The sequence below is a fragment of the Mytilus edulis genome, chromosome 3 (assembly GCF_963676685.1).
Source record: "Mytilus edulis chromosome 3, xbMytEdul2.2, whole genome shotgun sequence".
In the NCBI taxonomy this organism is placed as follows: Eukaryota; Metazoa; Mollusca; class Bivalvia; order Mytilida; family Mytilidae; genus Mytilus; species Mytilus edulis.
The window spans coordinates 69,597,832-69,618,106 of record NC_092346.1 but is presented as its reverse complement, the minus strand read 5'-3'; the positions used below and the strand labels follow the sequence as shown (position 1 = coordinate 69,618,106).

The 20,275-nt window shown below is 34.1% G+C and overlaps 1 protein-coding gene across 2 annotated transcripts in view; it reads left to right on the top strand.

The window, feature by feature from the left end:
- Positions 1 to 17,103, top strand: part of LOC139517275 (leucine-rich repeat-containing protein 74A-like) — a 35,440-nt gene extending 18,337 nt beyond the window's left edge. For both annotated transcript variants that reach the window (XM_071308172.1, XM_071308171.1), the window contains 3 exons: positions 15,064 to 15,200; positions 16,166 to 16,245; positions 16,659 to 17,103. In XM_071308172.1, coding sequence (XP_071164273.1) covers positions 15,064 to 15,200; positions 16,166 to 16,245; positions 16,659 to 17,046 — 605 coding nt within the window. In that variant the 3' untranslated portion in view covers positions 17,047 to 17,103. The remainder of the gene's footprint in view (positions 1 to 15,063; positions 15,201 to 16,165; positions 16,246 to 16,658) is intronic.
- The last annotated feature ends 3,172 nt before the right edge of the window (positions 17,104 to 20,275 follow it).

The window sequence follows — 20,275 nt, the reverse complement described above, 5'->3', positions numbered from 1 at the left end:
TGAATAAAATTTATATGTAATCAACAATGAACTGAAAAGTTCATGATCAACTTAAATATAATCGTTTAGAAATGATAGAAAAATACAAAATATTTATATTATATGCTATCACCAGCTTGATTGTCCAGCGCTTCAAACGACATCATGAACAACAGTGAACGATATTCCATGGTCTTGATTGCATTCTCTATTTTACTTATTTGTGATTACATGGCAAAGTTATTGTAATTCTGTACCAGCTTGATGGTTGTTTTGTCTCAATCACTGTTTTATGATTACCTGGCAAAGTTATTGTAATATTCTGTTCCAGCTTGATGGTAACTCTTCTCGTCTATGTCGATTTTTGTATTTAAACTCTGTTGTTTATTCCGGTTTAGCTAACTGGCAGGTCTTTGTTATTGTAAGACAATTGTAATGTCTCGATTGATATCCATATTTTCCCTATTTTTTAGGCACTTTTCATTTATTTAAGGTAGATAGGGTGTCTTCCTCCGTCTTGGATTTTGTAATACCAGAAAAAGGTATAAATCTTTAATAGAATATGCAAATTTTGAGAGGAGTAGGAAATTCATGTGTGAGAACTTTCATTTCAATATAAAAAAATGATTATGTTTTATCATATTTTGGATTGTATTTTACCAAAAAACTTTTGTTTGATTAAATTTTTTCAAACGTTGCCACATAAGGGGAGGCAGCTCAAATGCAAAGGCAGATAGTTCAGATAAAGGTACTTTTACTTTTAGCCATGGCGTTGTCAGTTTGTTTTAGATTTATGAGTTTGACTGTCCCTTTGGTATCTTTCGTCCCTCTTTTACAATAGAATGTATTAGGAATTTACTCATTTTATTATGAAGCAAGAAAACGGGTCCGGTGACCCAATTATTTTCTTTTCTTAAGTGAAAGCCTACTATTTAAGTTATCTTCTCATATTAGTGCGGTGACGGAATAGTAAAAAGGCGATTATCAACAGAGTTTAATTTCACTTTAGGGTATACGGCTAAAAATTGGTATACATCTAGAGAAATGATTTTACTTTAATTTTAGACTAGTCGCCAAAACGTCGTACGGTGCAGTTTTTTTTTAATTTGCCGTTTTGTTAGCAAAAATGACATGAAATGTAAACTCTACTAGGAATGTAATTTCGGCCTTTTTTTTTAAATCTTTGCCAAATATATGTATTTCGTATAGGATTTAAATCGTTTATATAATATGTTATTCATTATGCCCGCGTCACACTGTCCCGATTTTTACGCCGATGGCAACACGATTATGGGATTTTCAAAATCGGGACTGATCGTATCCAGATCGGGCTATTCGTAGTGCCGTCTTTAACCATCGTAGAACCATCGGCCACTTTTTCTAGCCTTCGGGGACAACTTCGGGAAGGGTTCTAAATTTTTTAACATGTTAAAAAATCCCCGAAGGTGCGTCCGATGTTGAGGGTTCGTATTGAGTTCGTATCACCATCCTCACCATCGTAATGTCACCGGGAATGCATCTTTGAACATCGTATTGCATTCGTGTTTCTATCGTTTCCATCGGGCAGTTTTGGCATTACGATGTCTACACGAATGAATCATGAAGCTACACGAAGGTCTTACGATGGCAACACGACTTCGTGAAGACCTCGTAGTCCCGCCGTGTTGCCATCGAATAAAAGTACGAAGGCGACAAGATGGAACTACGACGGCAATAAATCCAGCTAAATGTAAGTTAATTTTCGCGCTAAAATACATTTAAAGTACCATGCGCGATATGCACTGGTCAGTCTAATGCGACAGTTAAGAAAGACGTTCACAAAACATGGAGCTCATATCATATGATTCTATGAGAACAAGAAAGGCGACAGCGTTGTTTCTGTTAATTCAAATGGAACAAGAAGAGCAGCTATTACAGGCTCAGGATTTACTTTTACAAGTAAAATATTATTTTTTGTCAATTTTTCATATCAAGTAACATAATGAAAATCATAAACGCGCCTCGTACACCAACACTGCAGGTACACGTATATAGGGAAACCAACTTTTCCTCATTATTCTGATTTTTTATGTATCGTCTGAGTTGTTGTCACACGAATGTTTACTCCATAACCATTTTGTTTTCGATATGTCATATTTTGCGAATTTTGTTGCTTTCCCCACATCCTTCCGTTTGTCTATATTATTATGATATTCTCCTGGAAAGAGCTCTTTTTGAATAAAAGGGACCAACGAACCCATTACATTACCTTTAAGATAGATCAGTAAACATGGGCATAATTATGCGTGATTATTCAAACTAGTGCACACATTTTACAGTTCAAACAAGGCAATGCCGAACGTGGCATCCCCTCATATGTAACATATTGGGGACAAATATGAACACTATATTTGTATATGACACATGCAGAAAATGGTAAATTGAATATGCATATTTGATACATAAACTATTTTTTTAGAAATCAACCAAAACATTCAGTAACTGGAAATCCCTTTAATATTGTCTTTAGAACCAGCAGGTAAAAAAATGAGCAACCAATTTCCTGTGTATTATGCTATTTCAAGGAGCCCACGGTCTTCCGTCTTAAGATTAAACCAGAAATTAAATGTACAATATAATATATATTCAATATTGTTCAAACAATTTAAAACGCGTGATGCCTTCGGCATATAATTTAAATGCATCGTAAGCTGTACACGACGTCTTTTAGACATCGTATGGCCATCGCGCCTTCATCGTAATCCATCGTGTAGCCTTCGTAATCCATATGAAGCTTAAATACCCGTCTTCGGTTAACTTTCGTATGTCCATCTTTTGCTATCGAATATAATTTCGGCACCATCGTATACACTTCGTTATTCATCGTACTTGCTTTGGTCACTTTTGAGTATTTTAACGAGATCGGGACCAACTTCGTACGAACTTACAATTTTCGCATTCGGGTGTCCATCGTATATAAAAATCGGGACAGTGTGACGCGGGCATTAAGCAATAAAAGTAACATCATTAAAGTCTTTTGTTAAAAAAATATGAAGATACAAAGTTCTAAAACTTTGGATATTTTGTCGCTTCACCGGATTTCAATACTTTGCAAGAACGCAAATTCAGCAAATACTCTTTTCAGTGACATATTTTGTTTGTCATAACAAAGTTCACAAAAAGATTTAGAATAGCATTCAAAATATTCACTATTAAAATACAATCGTACTTAATTTTCCGGAAAGTCGTGTCAGGTACGGCTGATCTGATATTATAAACCTCATTGATTTTGAACTTCGAGCGCACCATATGTTCGATTGCTATATAGCAATTATCACTTGATATTACTTGTAATTGTTCAAAGTTTTTGGTTTCTTAGATATTTTTGTTTGTTGTTTGTTCTATTTTGAGGTTGTGTTGATTAGGTTTTATTCATTTAAGAGGAAAATACATTATTTAGTTGGAAGTTATTTTTAGAAATTGAGGTCTGGCCTAACCCCAATAGATGGTACAACAGAGAAGTCCGTTGAAACTTGGCCCTAGTACTGCAAAACGGTTGAAACCATGTTTAAGCTTAGAAAAATGTGAAATTTGCCAGAAAAGCAGTAATGAAACAGTTGTTTTATTTACTCGTAACAGTAAATCACGGTTTTTTGCTGCAGCACGTAAGCGTAAAGATGATATTTACTTGAAATTGATTAGTGAATATGATTCATCCTGTGATATACCGAATGACAGTTTGAAAATGGTTTATCATAAAAGCTGCTACAAGTCTTATACAAGTGAACACAACATTGCGGTATTTACTAAGAGACTAAGAGAAGATGAATTAGCGGACTGTTCAGTACAGGTCAGTACAGTCACGAGTATCTTAACTCGATCTATGACTTATCCTACCAATTGGAATACTTGTATATTTTGTAATAAGAAAAGCTACAAGCAAGACAAAAAACTTTTGAAAATTGAATCAGATGAAAGGGTTAGTCGTATAACAAACGCTGAAAACCATAACGGTGATTCAAACTTGCTACATAAAATTAGTCAAGACAATTTAAAGAACAAGCTTTTGACCATAACCAGTGCATAACGAAATATCTAACGTATTTAAAAAAAGATATTGAGGTCGTTGGTATTTCAACTTCAGAATGTGAATCCATAAATGCAGCTGCTTTTTCCAAATTAATCTCTAGCATGCATGATGATTTATTAAGGAATAAACAGGTATTTCTATTATCCACTTTAATTGAGAAGTTTGTTTCATACCTACCAGAAAATATGCCTACAAGCTTTGCAACAAGCTAGGAAACTACAGCGATATTTAGAAAACCATTACGGTGATTCTGTTGTCATTCAATCACAACAAGGTCAGGGTAAGTCCAACATGATAATGAGTAGCAATATAACAATAGGAGATGCAATCAAGGCAGCCAGTAATTTGAAAGCTGAGTTAAGTTGGTCAAATAGAAAACAAACGATACTTATGTATAGCGAACAAACGGATGACAAACTCTTTTATTCAGTAGCAAGTATAATTCGGAGAGACATTGACAAAGTAAGAATTTTTAAAGAACACTACCCAACTTCAACGGAGGTATCATTCTTTACAGTCAATGCCCGTTTCTTTGGTCAAACTACTTTTAGTACTTGCACTGTTCCTTCTAATATTAAAACAGAAAGTGTGAGGAAAGGTTTGGCTTTAAATAAACTCATGATAGATACCAGGACTAAATTTTATATATACGCCAGAAGCGCGTTTCGTCTACAAAAGACTCATCAGTGACGCTCGAATCCAAAAAAGTTAAAAAAAAAAAAAAAAAAAAAAAAAAAAGTACGAAGTTGAAGAGTATTGAGATCCAAAATACGGAATGTATTGTTGCAACTAGTCGCAGTATCCTTACACCTTTTTATCTTTGTCTTGTAATTCAAGTTTACCACGAGTTTGGGTCGAAGCGCCTTATTGAAATTCTGAACGTGCATGGGTTTTCGTTACATATACTGAATTGCGGAGATACCTTACCAGTGCTGCAAACCATGAGATTATTCGTATCAGTGGCGATCGATACATCCCAGGAGGTATTCGTCCCATTTCAGAAGGAGTCGATTGATTCAAGAGGGTTATGATAATATTGACATAAACGCCGAGACAATAGATGGAAAAAACACCTTCCATTCGCTTGCTAAATCAGCTGGCCTTCATGACTATGGTTCAGAACGAATCAAGCGAGGAATAGAGATATCTTTTGCTATATATGATCATTGACCGATGCCATTCCTTACCTTAAACCAAAATGTAGATCAGAACCTCCACGACGATCGGATGCTTTCGATAAACTTCATTTATGGGATTATAATAAGACTAATGATATTGATCAGATATGGGCTTTTTCCAGACTTTTGGGATCAAGGGATGTTATAGAGTTCCCAATGGAAATAAAAGTGATTCCTTTTTGGACAGGGTACAATTGTATTTTGTCTAAAAAGGGCGCCGATGTTACATTTGTAGCATATCCTCCAATTATAGATTCTAAACCGAATGATATGGCCAGAGTGTATACTGCCATGAAGAAATGTCGTGACATGTCTAATGATGCTAGACAGGATTACGCTATTCAAACATATGATCAGCAACTCTTTGCAATCGCACAAGTCAAATGGTCGAAGCCTGACATTTTTAATCGCCATATTCTCAGGCTTGGTGGTTTCCACAGTTTGTCGTGTTTCTTAGCCTCTATCGGGAAACTTTGGGCCGATGGCGATCTTTGCGATTTGTTGGTAGATTCTGGTGTCTATGCTGGAAATACAGCCGAACTTATGTTGAAGGGTAAAGAGTTTAACAGGGCTGTCAGAGGGTTCACGCTTGTGTTTGAAGCCCTACAAGTTCTTTTTATCTCATCATTTATACACTGGTGTAGGACCTGTGATTACTTCGATCAGATACCATCTGCGTTCTGGAATGTGTTGTTAGAGTTCCATACAAGTATATGTGATCAAACAGACCAAGCCTCAGATATTAAAACTAGACTGGAAAAGTTGTTTAAAGACCATGTACAGCTTCTTATCGGTATTTCCAAAGAATGGGGACACGATGCATCACCTACTTTCAAATATTGGGACATGTTCCTTGTTGCCGTTCAAATCATGTTGTCAAATGTACGAGCAGAACGAGAAGGTAATTGGTCGGCACATTTAATGTCTTCATCCAAAATGCTGCCCTATTTTTACATTACCAACCGTACAAATTACTCTAGATGGATGCCTGTATATATTCTTGATATGCTCGAACTACCAGCATAGATCGAATCAGCTTTTAAACTAGGAGAGTTTTCTATCAGACAAAAGCGAGGCACATTCAATGGTATTTTGAGTGATATGGGCACTGAAAAAACCATTATAAAAGATTCAAAGGGTTAAGGTGGTATCGTTGGAATTACAAATCAGAAATCTGCTCTGATAAGGTGGACTCTGACTCGTCATTTATTAGTGTCCTTTAGTAATGAAATGAAAGACAGAGCAGGTATTACATGCAAAAGTGACTATTCGCATGAGGAAATCAAACAAAACAGCTTTGAAGCGAGACGAAAAACAAGTACAAGCAATAGTTACCCATTTGAACCAAACCATGATTGAGCCCTTTGATGTAGATGACCACCCTCCTTGTCTCATTAATATCTCTACAGGCATGCATGCTACTAAAGAAGTTCAGGATTCTTTGTTTTCTGCAGTAGATGAAGGAGAAAATATGTGTCGAAAATTTGTTAAGAGTGCGTTTTCTTTAGACCAATCCGGAAGCTTCTATAGTCCTAGTACCAAGTCCAAATTGAAAACATTTGAACATATGAACGCTAAAACAACCCTTAAGTGTAAATCTGGCGAAATTATAACCGGCCATATCAATCCAGAAATTGTTTTCAGACGTGCTCTGGTTTTGGCTAACACCAGAGATGATGTTACTATTGAAAGTATTCTCTCACTTCCACTTGGGCTTATCCCGATTTCTTTGTTCTGTGAAGATGGAACAATGAGAAAATCTTGTAAATCAGAACTAGTAAAACAGTTTGAAAATGAAGTCTCGTCGGTTCTTTCTTTGCCAGATTTTGATCCTTCGTTGACAACTTACATTAGAGACGGTATGGCTAAAGTTCAGTGCATGGATGCAAAGAAACATAAGACCTCTGGAGATCTTGCTCTTGCCTATTGCAATTATTTGTTGTTTTACAAAAGCACACACAGTAGCCGATTTTTTTGATCGGTATGATGTAAAACACTCCATTAAGTCAGCTGAAAGAGAGCGTCGTACCAAAGTTACTGCTCATGCAAAGGTGTTTCAAGTAATTGAAGGTAGAAATGTCCCCGACTGGAAGAAATTTCTTTCTGTTGAAGAAAACAAACAGGCTCTCATTAAATGTTTTGGTGACTTCCTGGTCAAGTTCATCAAAAGCAATCCTCTATTAGTGCTCCCTGGACATACTTATTATATGGCAGGTTCATTTGAAGATCCTGAAATTGCTAAAGTTATTTCTGACATTTCTGACCAGGAAGTTGTGAATGTCTTAAATTGTTCAGTACTCAAGAAAAGGCACCCACCCGCATATTCCTTCAGGCTTTACATGCAGACAAAAGATTGAAAGAGATGGAAAAGAAAGGCAAGATCATTATCAAACGACTGATACAGATGTCATTGTTCTCTGTATTCATTTTTAGCTCACCTGGCCCGAAGGGCCAAGTGAGCTTTTCTCATCACTTGGCGTCCGGCGTCCGTCGTCGTCGTCGTCCGTCGTCCGTCGTCGTTAACTTTTACAAAAATCTTCTCCTCTGAAACTACTGGGCCAAATCAAACCAAACTTGGCCACAATCATCATTGGGGTATCTAGTTTTAAAAATGTGTGGCGTGACCCGGTCAACCAACCAAGATGGCCGCCACGGCTAAAAATAGAACATAGGGGTAAAATGCAGTTTTTGGCTTATAACTCAAAAACCAAAGCATTTAGAGCAAATCTGACAGGGGTAAAAATGTTTATCAGGTCAAGATCTATCTGCCCTGAAATTTTCAGATGAATCGGTCAATCGGTTGTTGGGTTGCTGCCCCTGAATTGGTAATTTTGAGGAAATTTTGCTGTTTTTGGTTATTATCTTGAATATTATTATAGATAGAGATAAATTGTAAACAGCAATAATGTTCAGCAAAGTAAGATCTACAAATAAGTCAACATGACCAAAATGGTCAGTTGACCCGTTTAGGAGTTATTGCCCTTTATAGTCAATTTTAACCATTTTTCGTTAATTAAAGTAATCTTTTACAAAAATCTTCTCCTCTGAAACTACTGGGCCAAATTAATCCAAACTTGGCCACAATCATCTTTGGGGTATCTAGTTTAAAAAATGTGTGGCGTGACCTGGTCAACCAACCAAGATGGCCGCCACGGCTAAAAATAGAACAAAGGGGTAAAATGCAGTTTTTGGCTTATAACTCAAAAACCAAAGCATTTTGAGGAAATCTGACATGGGATAAAAATGTTTATCAGGTCAAGATCTATCTGCCCTGAAATTTTCAGATGAATCGGTCAATCGGTTGTTGGGTTGCTGCCCCTGAATTGGTAATTTTGAGGAAATTTTGCTGTTTTTGGTTATTATCTTGAATATTATTATAGATAGAGATAAATTGTAAACAGCAATAATGTTCAACAAAGTAAGATCTACAAATAAGTCAGCATGACCAAAATGGTCAGTTGACCCGTTTAGGAGTTATTGCCCTTTATAGTCAATTTTTAACCATTTTTCGTAAATTAAAGTAATCCTTTACAAAAATCTTCTCCTCTGCAACTACTGGGCCAAATTAATCCAAACTTGGCCACAATCATCTTTGGGGTATCTAGTTCAAAAAATGTGTGGCGTGACCTGGTCAACCAACCAAGATGGCCGCCACCGCTAAAAATAGAACAGAGGGGTAAAATGCAGTTTTTGGCTTATAACTCAAAAACCAAAGCATTTTGAGGAAATCTGACAGGGATAAAAATGTTTATCAGGTCAAGATCTATCTGCCCTGAAATTTTCAGATGAATCGGTCAATCGGTTGTTGGGTTGCTGCCCCTGAATTGGTAATTTTGAAGAAATTTTGCTGTTTTTGGTTATTATCTTGAATATTATTATAGATAGAGATAAACTGTAAACAGCAATAATGTTCAACAAAGTAAGATCTACAAATAAATCAACATGACCAAAATGGTCAGTTGACCCGTTTAGGAGTTATTGCCCTTTATAGTCAATTTTTAACCATTTTTCGTAAATTAAAGTAATCCTTTACAAAAATCTTCTCCTCTGCAACTACTGGGCCAAATTAATCCAAACTTGGCCACAATCATCTTTGGGGTATCTAGTTTAAAAAATGTGTGGCGTGACCTGGTCAACCAACCAAGATGGCCGCCACCGCTAAAAATAGAACAGAGGGGTAAAATGCAGTTTTTGGCTTATAACTCAAAAACCAAAGCATTTTGAGGAAATCTGACTGGGATAAAAATGTTTATCAGGTCAAGATCTATCTGCCCTGAAATTTTCAGATGAATCGGTCAATCGGTTGTTGGGTTGCTGCCCCTGAATTGGTAATTTTGAGGAAATTTTGCTGTTTTTGGTTATTATCTTGAATATTATTATAGAAAGAGATAAACTGTAAACAGCAATAATGTTCAACAAAGTAAGATCTACAAATAAGTCAACATGACCAAAATGGTCAGTTGACCCGTTTAAGGAGTTATTGCCCTTTATAGTCAATTTTTAACCATTTTTCGTAAATTAAAGTAATCCTTTACAAAAATCTTCTCCTCTGCAACTACTGGGCCAAATCAATCCAAACTTGGCCACAATCATCTTTGGGGTATCTAGTTTAAAAAATGTGTGGCGTGACCTGGTCAACCAACCAAGATGGCCGCCACCGCTAAAAATAGAACAGAGGGGTAAAATGCAGTTTTTGGCTTATAACTCAAAAACCAAAGCATTTTGAGGAAATCTGACATGGGGGTAAAAATGTTTATCAGGTCAAGATCTATCTGCCCTGAAATTTTCAGATGAATCGGTCAATCGGTTGTTGGGTTGCTGCCCCTGAATTGGTAATTTTGAGGAAATTTTGCTGTTTTTGGTTATTATCTTGAATATTATTATAGATAGAGATAAACTGTAAACAGCAATAATGTTCAGCAAAGTAAGATCTACAAATAAGTCAACATGACCAAAATGGTCAGTTGACCCCTTTAGGAGTTATTGCCCTTTATAGTCAATCTTTAACCATTTTTCATAAATCTAAGTAATCTTTTACAAAATCTCCACTGAAACTACTAGGCCACAATCATCTTTGGGGTATCTAGTTTAAAAAATGTGTGGCGTGACCCGGTCAACCAACCAAGATGGCCGCCACGGCTAAAAATAGAACATAGGGGTAAAATGCAGTTTTTGGCTTATAACTATGAAACCAAAGCATTTAGAGCAAATCTGACATGGGGTAAAAATGTTTATCAGGTCAAGATCTATCTGCCCTGAAATTTTCAGATGAATCGGTCAATCGGTTGTTGGGTTGCTGCCCCTGAATTGGTAATTTTGAGGAAATTTTGCTGTTTTTGGTTATTATCTTGAATATTATTATAGATAGAGATAAATTGTAAACAGCAATAATGTTCAGCAAAGTAAGATCTACAAATAAGTCAACATGACCAAAATGGTCAGTTGACCCGTTTAGGAGTTATTGCCCTTTATAGTCAATTTTAACCATTTTTCGTTAATTAAAGTAATCTTTTACAAAAATCTTCTCCTCTGAAACTACTGGGCCAAATTAATCCAAACTTTGCCACAATCATCTTTGGGGTATCTAGTTTAAAAAATGTGTGGCGTGACCTGGTCAACCAACCAAGATGGCCGCCACGGCTAAAAATAGAACAAAGGGGTAAAATGCAGTTTTTGGCTTATAACTCAAAAACCAAAGCATTTTGAGGAAATCTGACAGGGATAAAAATGTTTATCAGGTCAAGATCTATCAGCCCTGAAATTTTCAGATGAATCGGTCAATCGGTTGTTGGGTTGCTGCCCCTGAATTGGTAATTTTGAGGAAATTTTGCTGTTTTTGGTTATTATCTTGAATATTATTATAGATAGAGATAAACTGTAAACAGCAATAATGTTCAACAAAGTAAGATCTACAAATAAGTCAACATAACCAAAATGGTCAGTTGACCCGTTTAGGAGTTATTGCCCTTTATAGTCAATTTTTAACCATTTTTCGTAAATTAAAGTAATCCTTTACAAAAATCTTCTCCTCTGCAACTACTGGGCCAAATTAATCCAAACTTGGCCACAATCATCTTTGGGGTATCTAGTTTAAAAAATGTGTGGCGTGACCTGGTCAACCAACCAAGATGGCCGCCACCGCTAAAAATAGAACAGAGGGGTAAAATGCAGTTTTTGGCTTATAACTCAAAAACCAAAGCATTTTGAGGAAATCTGACAGGGATAAAAATGTTTATCAGGTCAAGATCTATCTGCCCTGAAATTTTCAGATGAATCGGTCAATCGGTTGTTGGGTTGCTGCCCCTGAATTGGTAATTTTGAGGAAATTTTGCTGTTTTTGGTTATTATCTTGAATATTATTATAGATAGAGATAAACTGTAAACAGCAATAATGTTCAGCAAAGTAAGATCTACAAATAAGTCAACATGACCAAAATGGTCAGTTGACCCCTTTAGGAGTTATTGCCCTTTATAGTCAATCTTTAACCATTTTTCATAAATCTAAGTAATCTTTTACAAAATCTCCACTGAAACTACTAGGCCACAATCATCTTTGGGGTATCTAGTTTGAAAAATGTGTCTGATGACCTGGCCATTCAACCAAGATCGCCGCCACGGCTAAAAATAGAACATAGGGGTAAAATGCAGTTTTTGGCTTATAACTATGAAACCAAAGCATCTAGAGCAAATCTGACAAGAAGTTAAATTGTTAATCAAGTCAATATCTATCTGCCCTGAATTTTTCAGATGAATTGGACAACTGGTTGTTGGGTTGCTGCCCTCCAATTGGTAATTTTTAAAGAAATTTTGCCGTTTTTGGTTATCTTGAATACTATTATAGATAGCGATAAACTGTAAACAGCAATAATGTTCAGCAAAGTAAGATCTACAAATAAGTCAACATGACCTAAATGGTCAATTGACCCCTTAAGGAGTTATTGCCCTTTATAGTCAGTTTTTAACAATTTTCATTAATTTGGTAAATTTATGTAAATTTTTACCAAATATAGTTCTCTGTTACTAATGGGCAAAGTTCATTATAGATATAATTGTAAGAAGCAAAATCGTTCAGTAAAGTAAGAACTTCAAACACATCACCATCATCAAAATACAATTGTGTCATGAATCCATTTGTGTCCTTTGTTTAATATGCACATAGACCAAGGTGAGCGACACAGGCTCTTTAGAGCCTCTAGTTTTGATGACCAACACGAGTGAATTGTGGATCCAAATGGGAAATATTGGTACTATAAAAGATAATAGAAGGTTTTTGCCAATTCACCAACTGTGTTCTTCTCTCCCTGAAATCATTTGTAGAGTTCCTCCTGCCGTACATGCTCTCTCTGGGTGTTACACTACATCTTCCTTATTTGGAATTGGTAAAAGGTCAGTGTATAAAGTGTTGAAAGATGCAGTCCTGGATTTCAGTGATTTGTACAATTTAGGAGATTCCGACACAAGATCTACAAATATATTATGCTTCTTATAAACTGCACCATATTTTGTTTTGACGACCAAATTAATTTAAAAGTACATATATTTTCGAATCGAATGATATATGGTACAGCCGTATACCATTTTTGACTTTTAAATTTTTTAAATGTTCACTCTGGTCACCGTACTATATGTTATCTCAAAGTTCTATGGTGTAGTTTACGCTTTATTGGAGAAAATATGGTATTCCATGTATAATCTATACAAAATCTGTCAATTTTGAACACCGTATAGCGTGAAAATAAGCCCCGTGACCCATTATTTTTATTACCTTTTTTAAAAGCATGATATAAACTACATTTTGGCAAATTATTAAAAAAAATCTATGGATTATAATAAAGACACCCCATCTACCTTTAAGGAAGTTCTCATGGTGTTAAGTTGCTGTATGACCAATTATTACGTATGCTTTATCAGACTCCTCTTCACAGTAGTAGTAGTATTTTACATTTTCGGTTTCCATTTCTGAAACAGTGAGATTAATAATACAAGATACAAGACAAAAAGATAATGAAATATTTCGGATGTACACCCTTTAAAAAATAAACATATATATCTCACTTATACAATATATGTATGAACGTCTCAATCCGAATTGTCTATGTTTACATTAGATAATTAACATCACGAATATATACTGAACATGCAATTTATAAGACGTGAAAAAAGAACATAAACAAACAAACGATACTTGTTTATAAAATGCAAGTGTTAATACACCATGTGCCTTGAAAGTACTTAATGTTAATCTTTATTTTATAGTTTTTAAACGTAGATACACCAACACATACCATTTTTAGCTATACGACTTATTTATAATCATTCGATAAAAAAAGGACACACTCGAAAAAGGCCGGACTGCTCTCGAAAATGAAGGTATGAATTTCGTCTCAAAATGTCGTTTTCAATGCAATAACAATAGTTTTTGTAAAGTATTTGTATATCTAAGATTATAGATTCCATGTTTGCATTCCCGTCGACATTTGCATTGGTATGTGCATGAAAATGGCTTTATTCGGTATTTTGGAATGAAAGCATCGTAAGGCTAAATTTAACTTGTGTAACGAAAAGCTATGTCAGAATGATAATATCTCTTTATTTCAAATGCTAACATACCATGTATAACCTTGTCCATCAAGCTCAAGCTTCTATATCACGTCTTGATAGAAAAGAAGTCTGTTTGTTTACATTTTTTAATCATATTCACTCGAAAAAAAAGTGGACCCACTAAAAAAAAGCCCGATCAAATCACTCGAAAAACCACGATTCTAGCCGGACATTATACCTACCGTGATGTTTATTCAGTACGAATCTCGCATATCTTAATATACAATTTAATATAAAACTAGTGTTGAAAGCCTACTTAGAATATATAGTTTATACAACACGAAAAGTTATAAGGTAGTAATACTATATCCGAAGCACACAAAACTTGTATTTGTCACGTGTAATCTTATTACCTATCAATATATCATATAACCTTTATGAAGTAATTTCCGAAGACTGATATGAGTTTTTACATTTCTTAATGATGATCCATGATGTCTGACGTTCGTATTTGACCAAAGGAAACTTTATTGAATTTTTGTTTTTTAAGGACCCTCCAACTTCATATTTTCAAACGGTTTTGCGCCACTGATGAGTCTGCTGTAGACGAAATGCATATCCGGCGAACAAAATTATCACCCCGGTATCCTTGATGCTACTTGTATAAACTAACAAGAAATAGAGTTGATTCTAACTATAATGAATTTGAAGAAGGGCAAATAACTAGCATCAATATCTTTCATTTGTATCTGAGATTCGATTCATCAAAGATTATTTTTCTTGAAATAATTATTATAACTAATATTTTTGTATAAATATATGATCACGACATATAAACACGTAACATTTAATATATTTCACATGTATTGCCAACCACACTTTTTTTAGGTATAAATAATGTAATTTATATCCTTACGAAGCTTATATCACTTTTACACATTGTCAATATAAATAATTCTATAATTTTATATTGTAGTTCCTGTTTCCAAGTTAATTTTCTTATAATCATTGGCAATACAACATTGCAACTATAAACTTGACAGTTACACGAAATTTTTGTAGTAACAAAACTTTAAGAATCAAATCCATGTCCAGGAACTGAAAGTGTATATGCACGATATCCTAAAAATTAATAGAGATTTTTGTCAGATTGTACTGATCAAGTTTAGAAATTTTTTCTTATACTTGCAAATATTGAGATATACTTTTCTGAAGACATTTTAAAATTGTCAATAATAAGGAATTTAATCATAAGAAGAAAAAACTCTTTCTAAAATGTTTTTTTTTTATTTTCAGAGAGAAGGGAGGATCCCTTTACACTGTTGATACGATTTATTGGGATGATGGGTATCCGAATATTGGACTTATTTCGCATTTTCGAAAGTGGTGCACAATCTACAGTATCGAAAGATAACTTTATCAGAGGGGTTAAGGTAATTACTATACAGTATGTTTATTGGGAATCACACACGTTTGCATACCTTTCAAATAGTTTTTTTAGTGTTAACGTATATGTATGTCAAATTATTTCACTGAAATCCAGTCAAAAAATTCTAAAGTGTTTATGGTCGTCATTATAACTCTCTTGAAGCTGTTTGTGTTTACGGAGCCAAACCGGTTGATAAAGTTCACATAGTGTAATCATGCACAAGCGTAACGTATTTGAAAACTGCAAACACCAAACGACGGAACAAAGGAATTTTACTGCTGAGAAATAGGTAAATGCCAATTGGAAATTTGAAAACAGATCAACGGATCAACAAACTCATGATACCATGATCAAATAAGCATTTTCTAACGAAACCCAAACAGTTTCGAATCTTAGTTGTCTCCCCTTTACCAAGAATAACATACATATGATGAAAGGCTATGAAGTAATATAAAAAGGAACTTATAGGATATTTTGATAAATTAGCATGGACATGGTATCGAATGACTTCGTACTAACCTTTATTGTGATTGACATTGGCTTACATTTTTTCAGTCTCAAAAAAGCAAAATAGAGCCTTAAAAGAAAATAGAAAACACCCAACAAAGTTAACTTAGGATGTCTTAAAATGAAGTTATGACGTAAGATAAACACATGAAGTTGGATAGGCTCGTATACAACAAAGATCAACTTTATTTAGATTTCTACTTTGGTTCCCGTTATTTACGAAAATTTATATTGTATCAACTTATAAATGTTGTGCTTCAGTTTTTTTTTTTTTTTTTTTTTTGTGGTCTTTTGCATACTGTTATTTTTCTTTTTTATTACCTTTTCGAAAAACAGAAACAGATCATCAACTTCCAGCCTTCGTTTCATAGTTTTTGTCTGCATACTGCCTCTTTTGGATATCGTTCTAGTTGATTCATTATCTGAGTTAACATGAACAACATTATTTTTTTTACTTTCCAGAAAGTAGGAGCTCCTTTGAGTGATAGAGAAATTGAGTTAGTTGCAAAAAGACTTGCTCGAAAAGGACAAATTAGTTACAGGTAAATCAATCAGTATAAATAATGCAATGCTCGAAGTTTATTTCATAAGACAGCTATACAGATTTTAATTCATTTGAAAAAATAATATATCAATAAATGTTATAGTGAATAAGGTTATTGGTGCTAAAATTCGACCGACCGACTAACTCACAAATTGCGTAAGTCCGACGGAATTATAAACTGGACTTTAAGCTATGTTTATGAGTATGAAGACCGAGTTTACACATAAAACATTCCAAAAGTGTTCAAAATTAAGTTGACACTCGAAGAGTTTATTTTGTCTATAAAGTACTTCATGATTCCCGAGAAGAAAAAAATTGCATTTACCTTTTTGATATTTTTTAATAGTCTTTATTACACATTAAGATAAAACAAGCCCCATGAAAATTTGATGCATGCATATATATTTGTAGTATATTGGCCAATGGAGTACGAAATCATGTGAGAGAAGAGAAAAAAGAAGACAAGCGCCAAGAAACAATTGAAGTGAAAAAGCAAGAGCATCGCAAAAATTTCCTAAAATCAGACTTAGGGGTAGTTAAACCCCCAGACGTGAAGGAACTAACAATGTATAAAACTGTAGCGGGTAAAAACTTCGCCCGAATAATGAGTTCCTCTAACATGTTATCTAGTAGGAAAGAATCGCCATCTCCAACTTCTAGCCGTGTTTCACTATTACCAAGACTAGTGGACAAAATAGTCACCATTAATAGATCGGCCAAATCAATATTATCACAGGAAACGCACAGACTGGAATCAGCTAAACGACGAAAACGACAAAAAATATTCAGCATTGTCTGAATTTGTCATGCTTATTAGTTTCGTTGTTATTTTAATAAATATATTACTTATAAAGAATACCACTTATAACTGTATAACTCCGGATAATTTGAATAACGCATGTTCTATTCTGATATCATTTCTAATTATGAAATGCCTAAAGAAAAAGAATAGACAACAAGAAATATAAACTTGTAGTTCACCAGCAGTGGTTTCGAATCAAGGCAAGAAAAATGAAAACAAAAAAATAATTTGGTGCTGCAGCGTTAACATTGTTATTATGTTTGTTTGTGGGAAACTGTTTATGGTAGATTATAATTAAAATAACAAAAATACCGATTTCCAATGAACAATCGAAACTGAAAATGACAAAAAAATAAACTCAAATACACCAAACGAATTGCCATATTCCTGCCTATGGACAAAACATATTTGGTATGCAGTATTTTAAGCATTTAGAAATATAATTTCTATGCCGATTATTTAACCCTACTCCAGTAGTAATCATGGTCATGGTCTATTTATTTTTAAACTCTAGAATCGTCTTCACCTTACAGTTTGTGATTAATCCTGTTTAAGATGAACCACTGATGGAAAATCAATTATGTTATGAATGCAGTTGTTTTAGTATTTTCATTTCATATCCATAGACGACGTATGAGTTCCACTTTAGTCATGGTTATTTGACTTTGAAACTTTTACTCACTAAAAACTGTTATGTTTTTTTTTATAGATAAGCGAATATACAATTGTTTTAAGAATTAAAATGGGAACCTAGAATATAAATCTGTCATAGAAACAAAAACTCCATGGGGTAGAACAATATCCAAAACAGATACATTATGTAAAGGAAGGGAACATAATTTGATTTGGTTATAATATTTCGACTGGCAGAAATGAATAAGTTTCATAAAAAAATAGAAAGCTTGTAAGTAAAACAGAATACAAAAGTGTTAATAGAGAAGTATAAACAACAGACATAATCTCTTGGATGAAAATATTTGCAACGTAGCTAGTTATCTAGGTATATATATATATATATATATAAAGTGCCTAGAAAATCAACCTAACGATGTTAGAATATATTTGATTCGTAACTTCCTCCCCGGCGCCTATAAGGGACATATTTTCCTCTACATTAACCTATTTAACAGCAATACGCACTGACGAAACGGTTTACTAATTACGTTAAATAACAGCATTGCTCTAGTTTGCTATGAATAAAAGATGTTTCGGTAGACGGCATTATATTTTTTTTTCATTCATGAGTGACCGACTTGACTGAGAGGAAAATCCGCTAATTAAACATTTATAGGTTGAAATAATTGACGTTAATAATGCTTCATAAAGAAATTCTAATCAATAACAATGCTCGTGGTTTAAAAAAATCTTTTTGTAAATTATCCTCAATGTTAAAATATTCGCGTGAACAAATTGCTTGCGAAAATATGTTATCACTGGGCGGTATCCACTCGTACTAGAAATGTGACCTCACCTGAACAACTGAAGTAAGATGAATGTCACAAATGTTGGCAAAAAATGCTTTCGATAGTTGAATAAAAGTTTTTTTTTCAAGCAGATAGTCTCAAATGATAGCAACGAAGTTAATCTTGTTGACCGCAGCCTAAAGGATTTTTTGACAGTTCAACAGTCATTGAATCAAACAAGGATAACTTAAAAGTTTACCATTATTATATACTTTGGTATATATCGATATTGAAACTATTAAAATTAACCAGAAACATTTTTAACTTTGGAACCGTTAAAATAGTTAATACAAGTAACAAAACATAAAGAACATGTTTAGCAATCTTAACTTCTTTGACACAAATTGGCTATTTATAATGGCTGGCCCTTGTTTACTCTGAAGTCCAAGGGAACATCATTGTACAAAAAAGTGTCCGAACGTTTCCTGTGCAAATCATTCTTTAAATTGTTATAAACTTGGCAACGGAAACTAGCTGACATTAAAGGAGAACCGCGTGATATCTCATTGGGGCATATATTTTAAAAAATAAGAAAAACCTTCTTCATAGTATAACCAACTGGTCGAAATTGATCTAAAGGTTTCGATTTGTTGTTATTTTGTTTTATCGCCCAACAAATATAATCGCCACACAATTTCTGTTTCATTGACAAACCGCGCGTCTGGCTTTCAAAATGTTAATCGTGGTATCTATGATGAGTTTATTTACTAAAACTATAAGTTAGTTATCATAAGAAATAAGCAACTAAAGTCAGAAATATGACTGTTGCTATCCATTCGTTTGATATATTTGAGCTTTTTATTAAGGACTTTCCGTTTTGACTATTCCTTGGAGTTCGGTATTTTTGGTTTCGAATGAAAATAATAAAGTATTATGATTTACCTTAGTATTTAAAAGCAAAAAAAACAGTTAGCTTATACACATCGTTTTGCGCTAAGGCTCGTGCAAAATGTGATGATTTATCGTCCTCTAAAAAATCGAATAAACAATAGGAATGTACACATACATAAACAGCCAGCATGTGAAGTGATAAAAGTGTATAGGGTTAACTTCTCAAGACTGAGAACAGTTATCATAATGGCCGCCAATAATAAAACAGATTATTTGGCTATCACCTCCGACAATGTTAGAACTATGTATGAATATAAACACAGTGAGCACACATGAAAACGATATTATTCAACGTATCGAATCAGATTTTAATTTTCAGACGCCGGACTTTGTATTCCAATATGACCTTTTGTTTTTGATAAGCCAGAATCCAACTTTCAATCTTACTGTTTGAGAACATTTTTTTGTGTAAAGTACATATTTTTAGAGTTGGTCTGATATTTTGTACTATTATTTTCCTTTAGTTTTAACCGTTTACTTTTTACCTGACTAGGGTTCGGATGTCGAGACTATTTATCCTAACAAAATGGCATGTGTTCGCTTCAAACGCTAGGGATAGAAATTATAAACTCTAAAACGATAAGACGTAGCTACAAGATAGTTGAAATACAACTAAAAAAAACAAACCCAAAAACAAAATAATCAGACATCTTCTTATATCTATGTTATAATAAATGCTGCTGGTTAACCACGAATCGGGCATGATATTATTTTTAAGTCGAGTATGACGCAGTTTTGTATATACTCATTGTTGAATAGAAAGACGATTTAAAAAATTAAACAAAAGCGTTTAAAAGCACACCTGACATATAGACATGTACTCAAAGGCATTAGAAATTCAAAATGCTTATGATTGAATAAATCATAAAGAT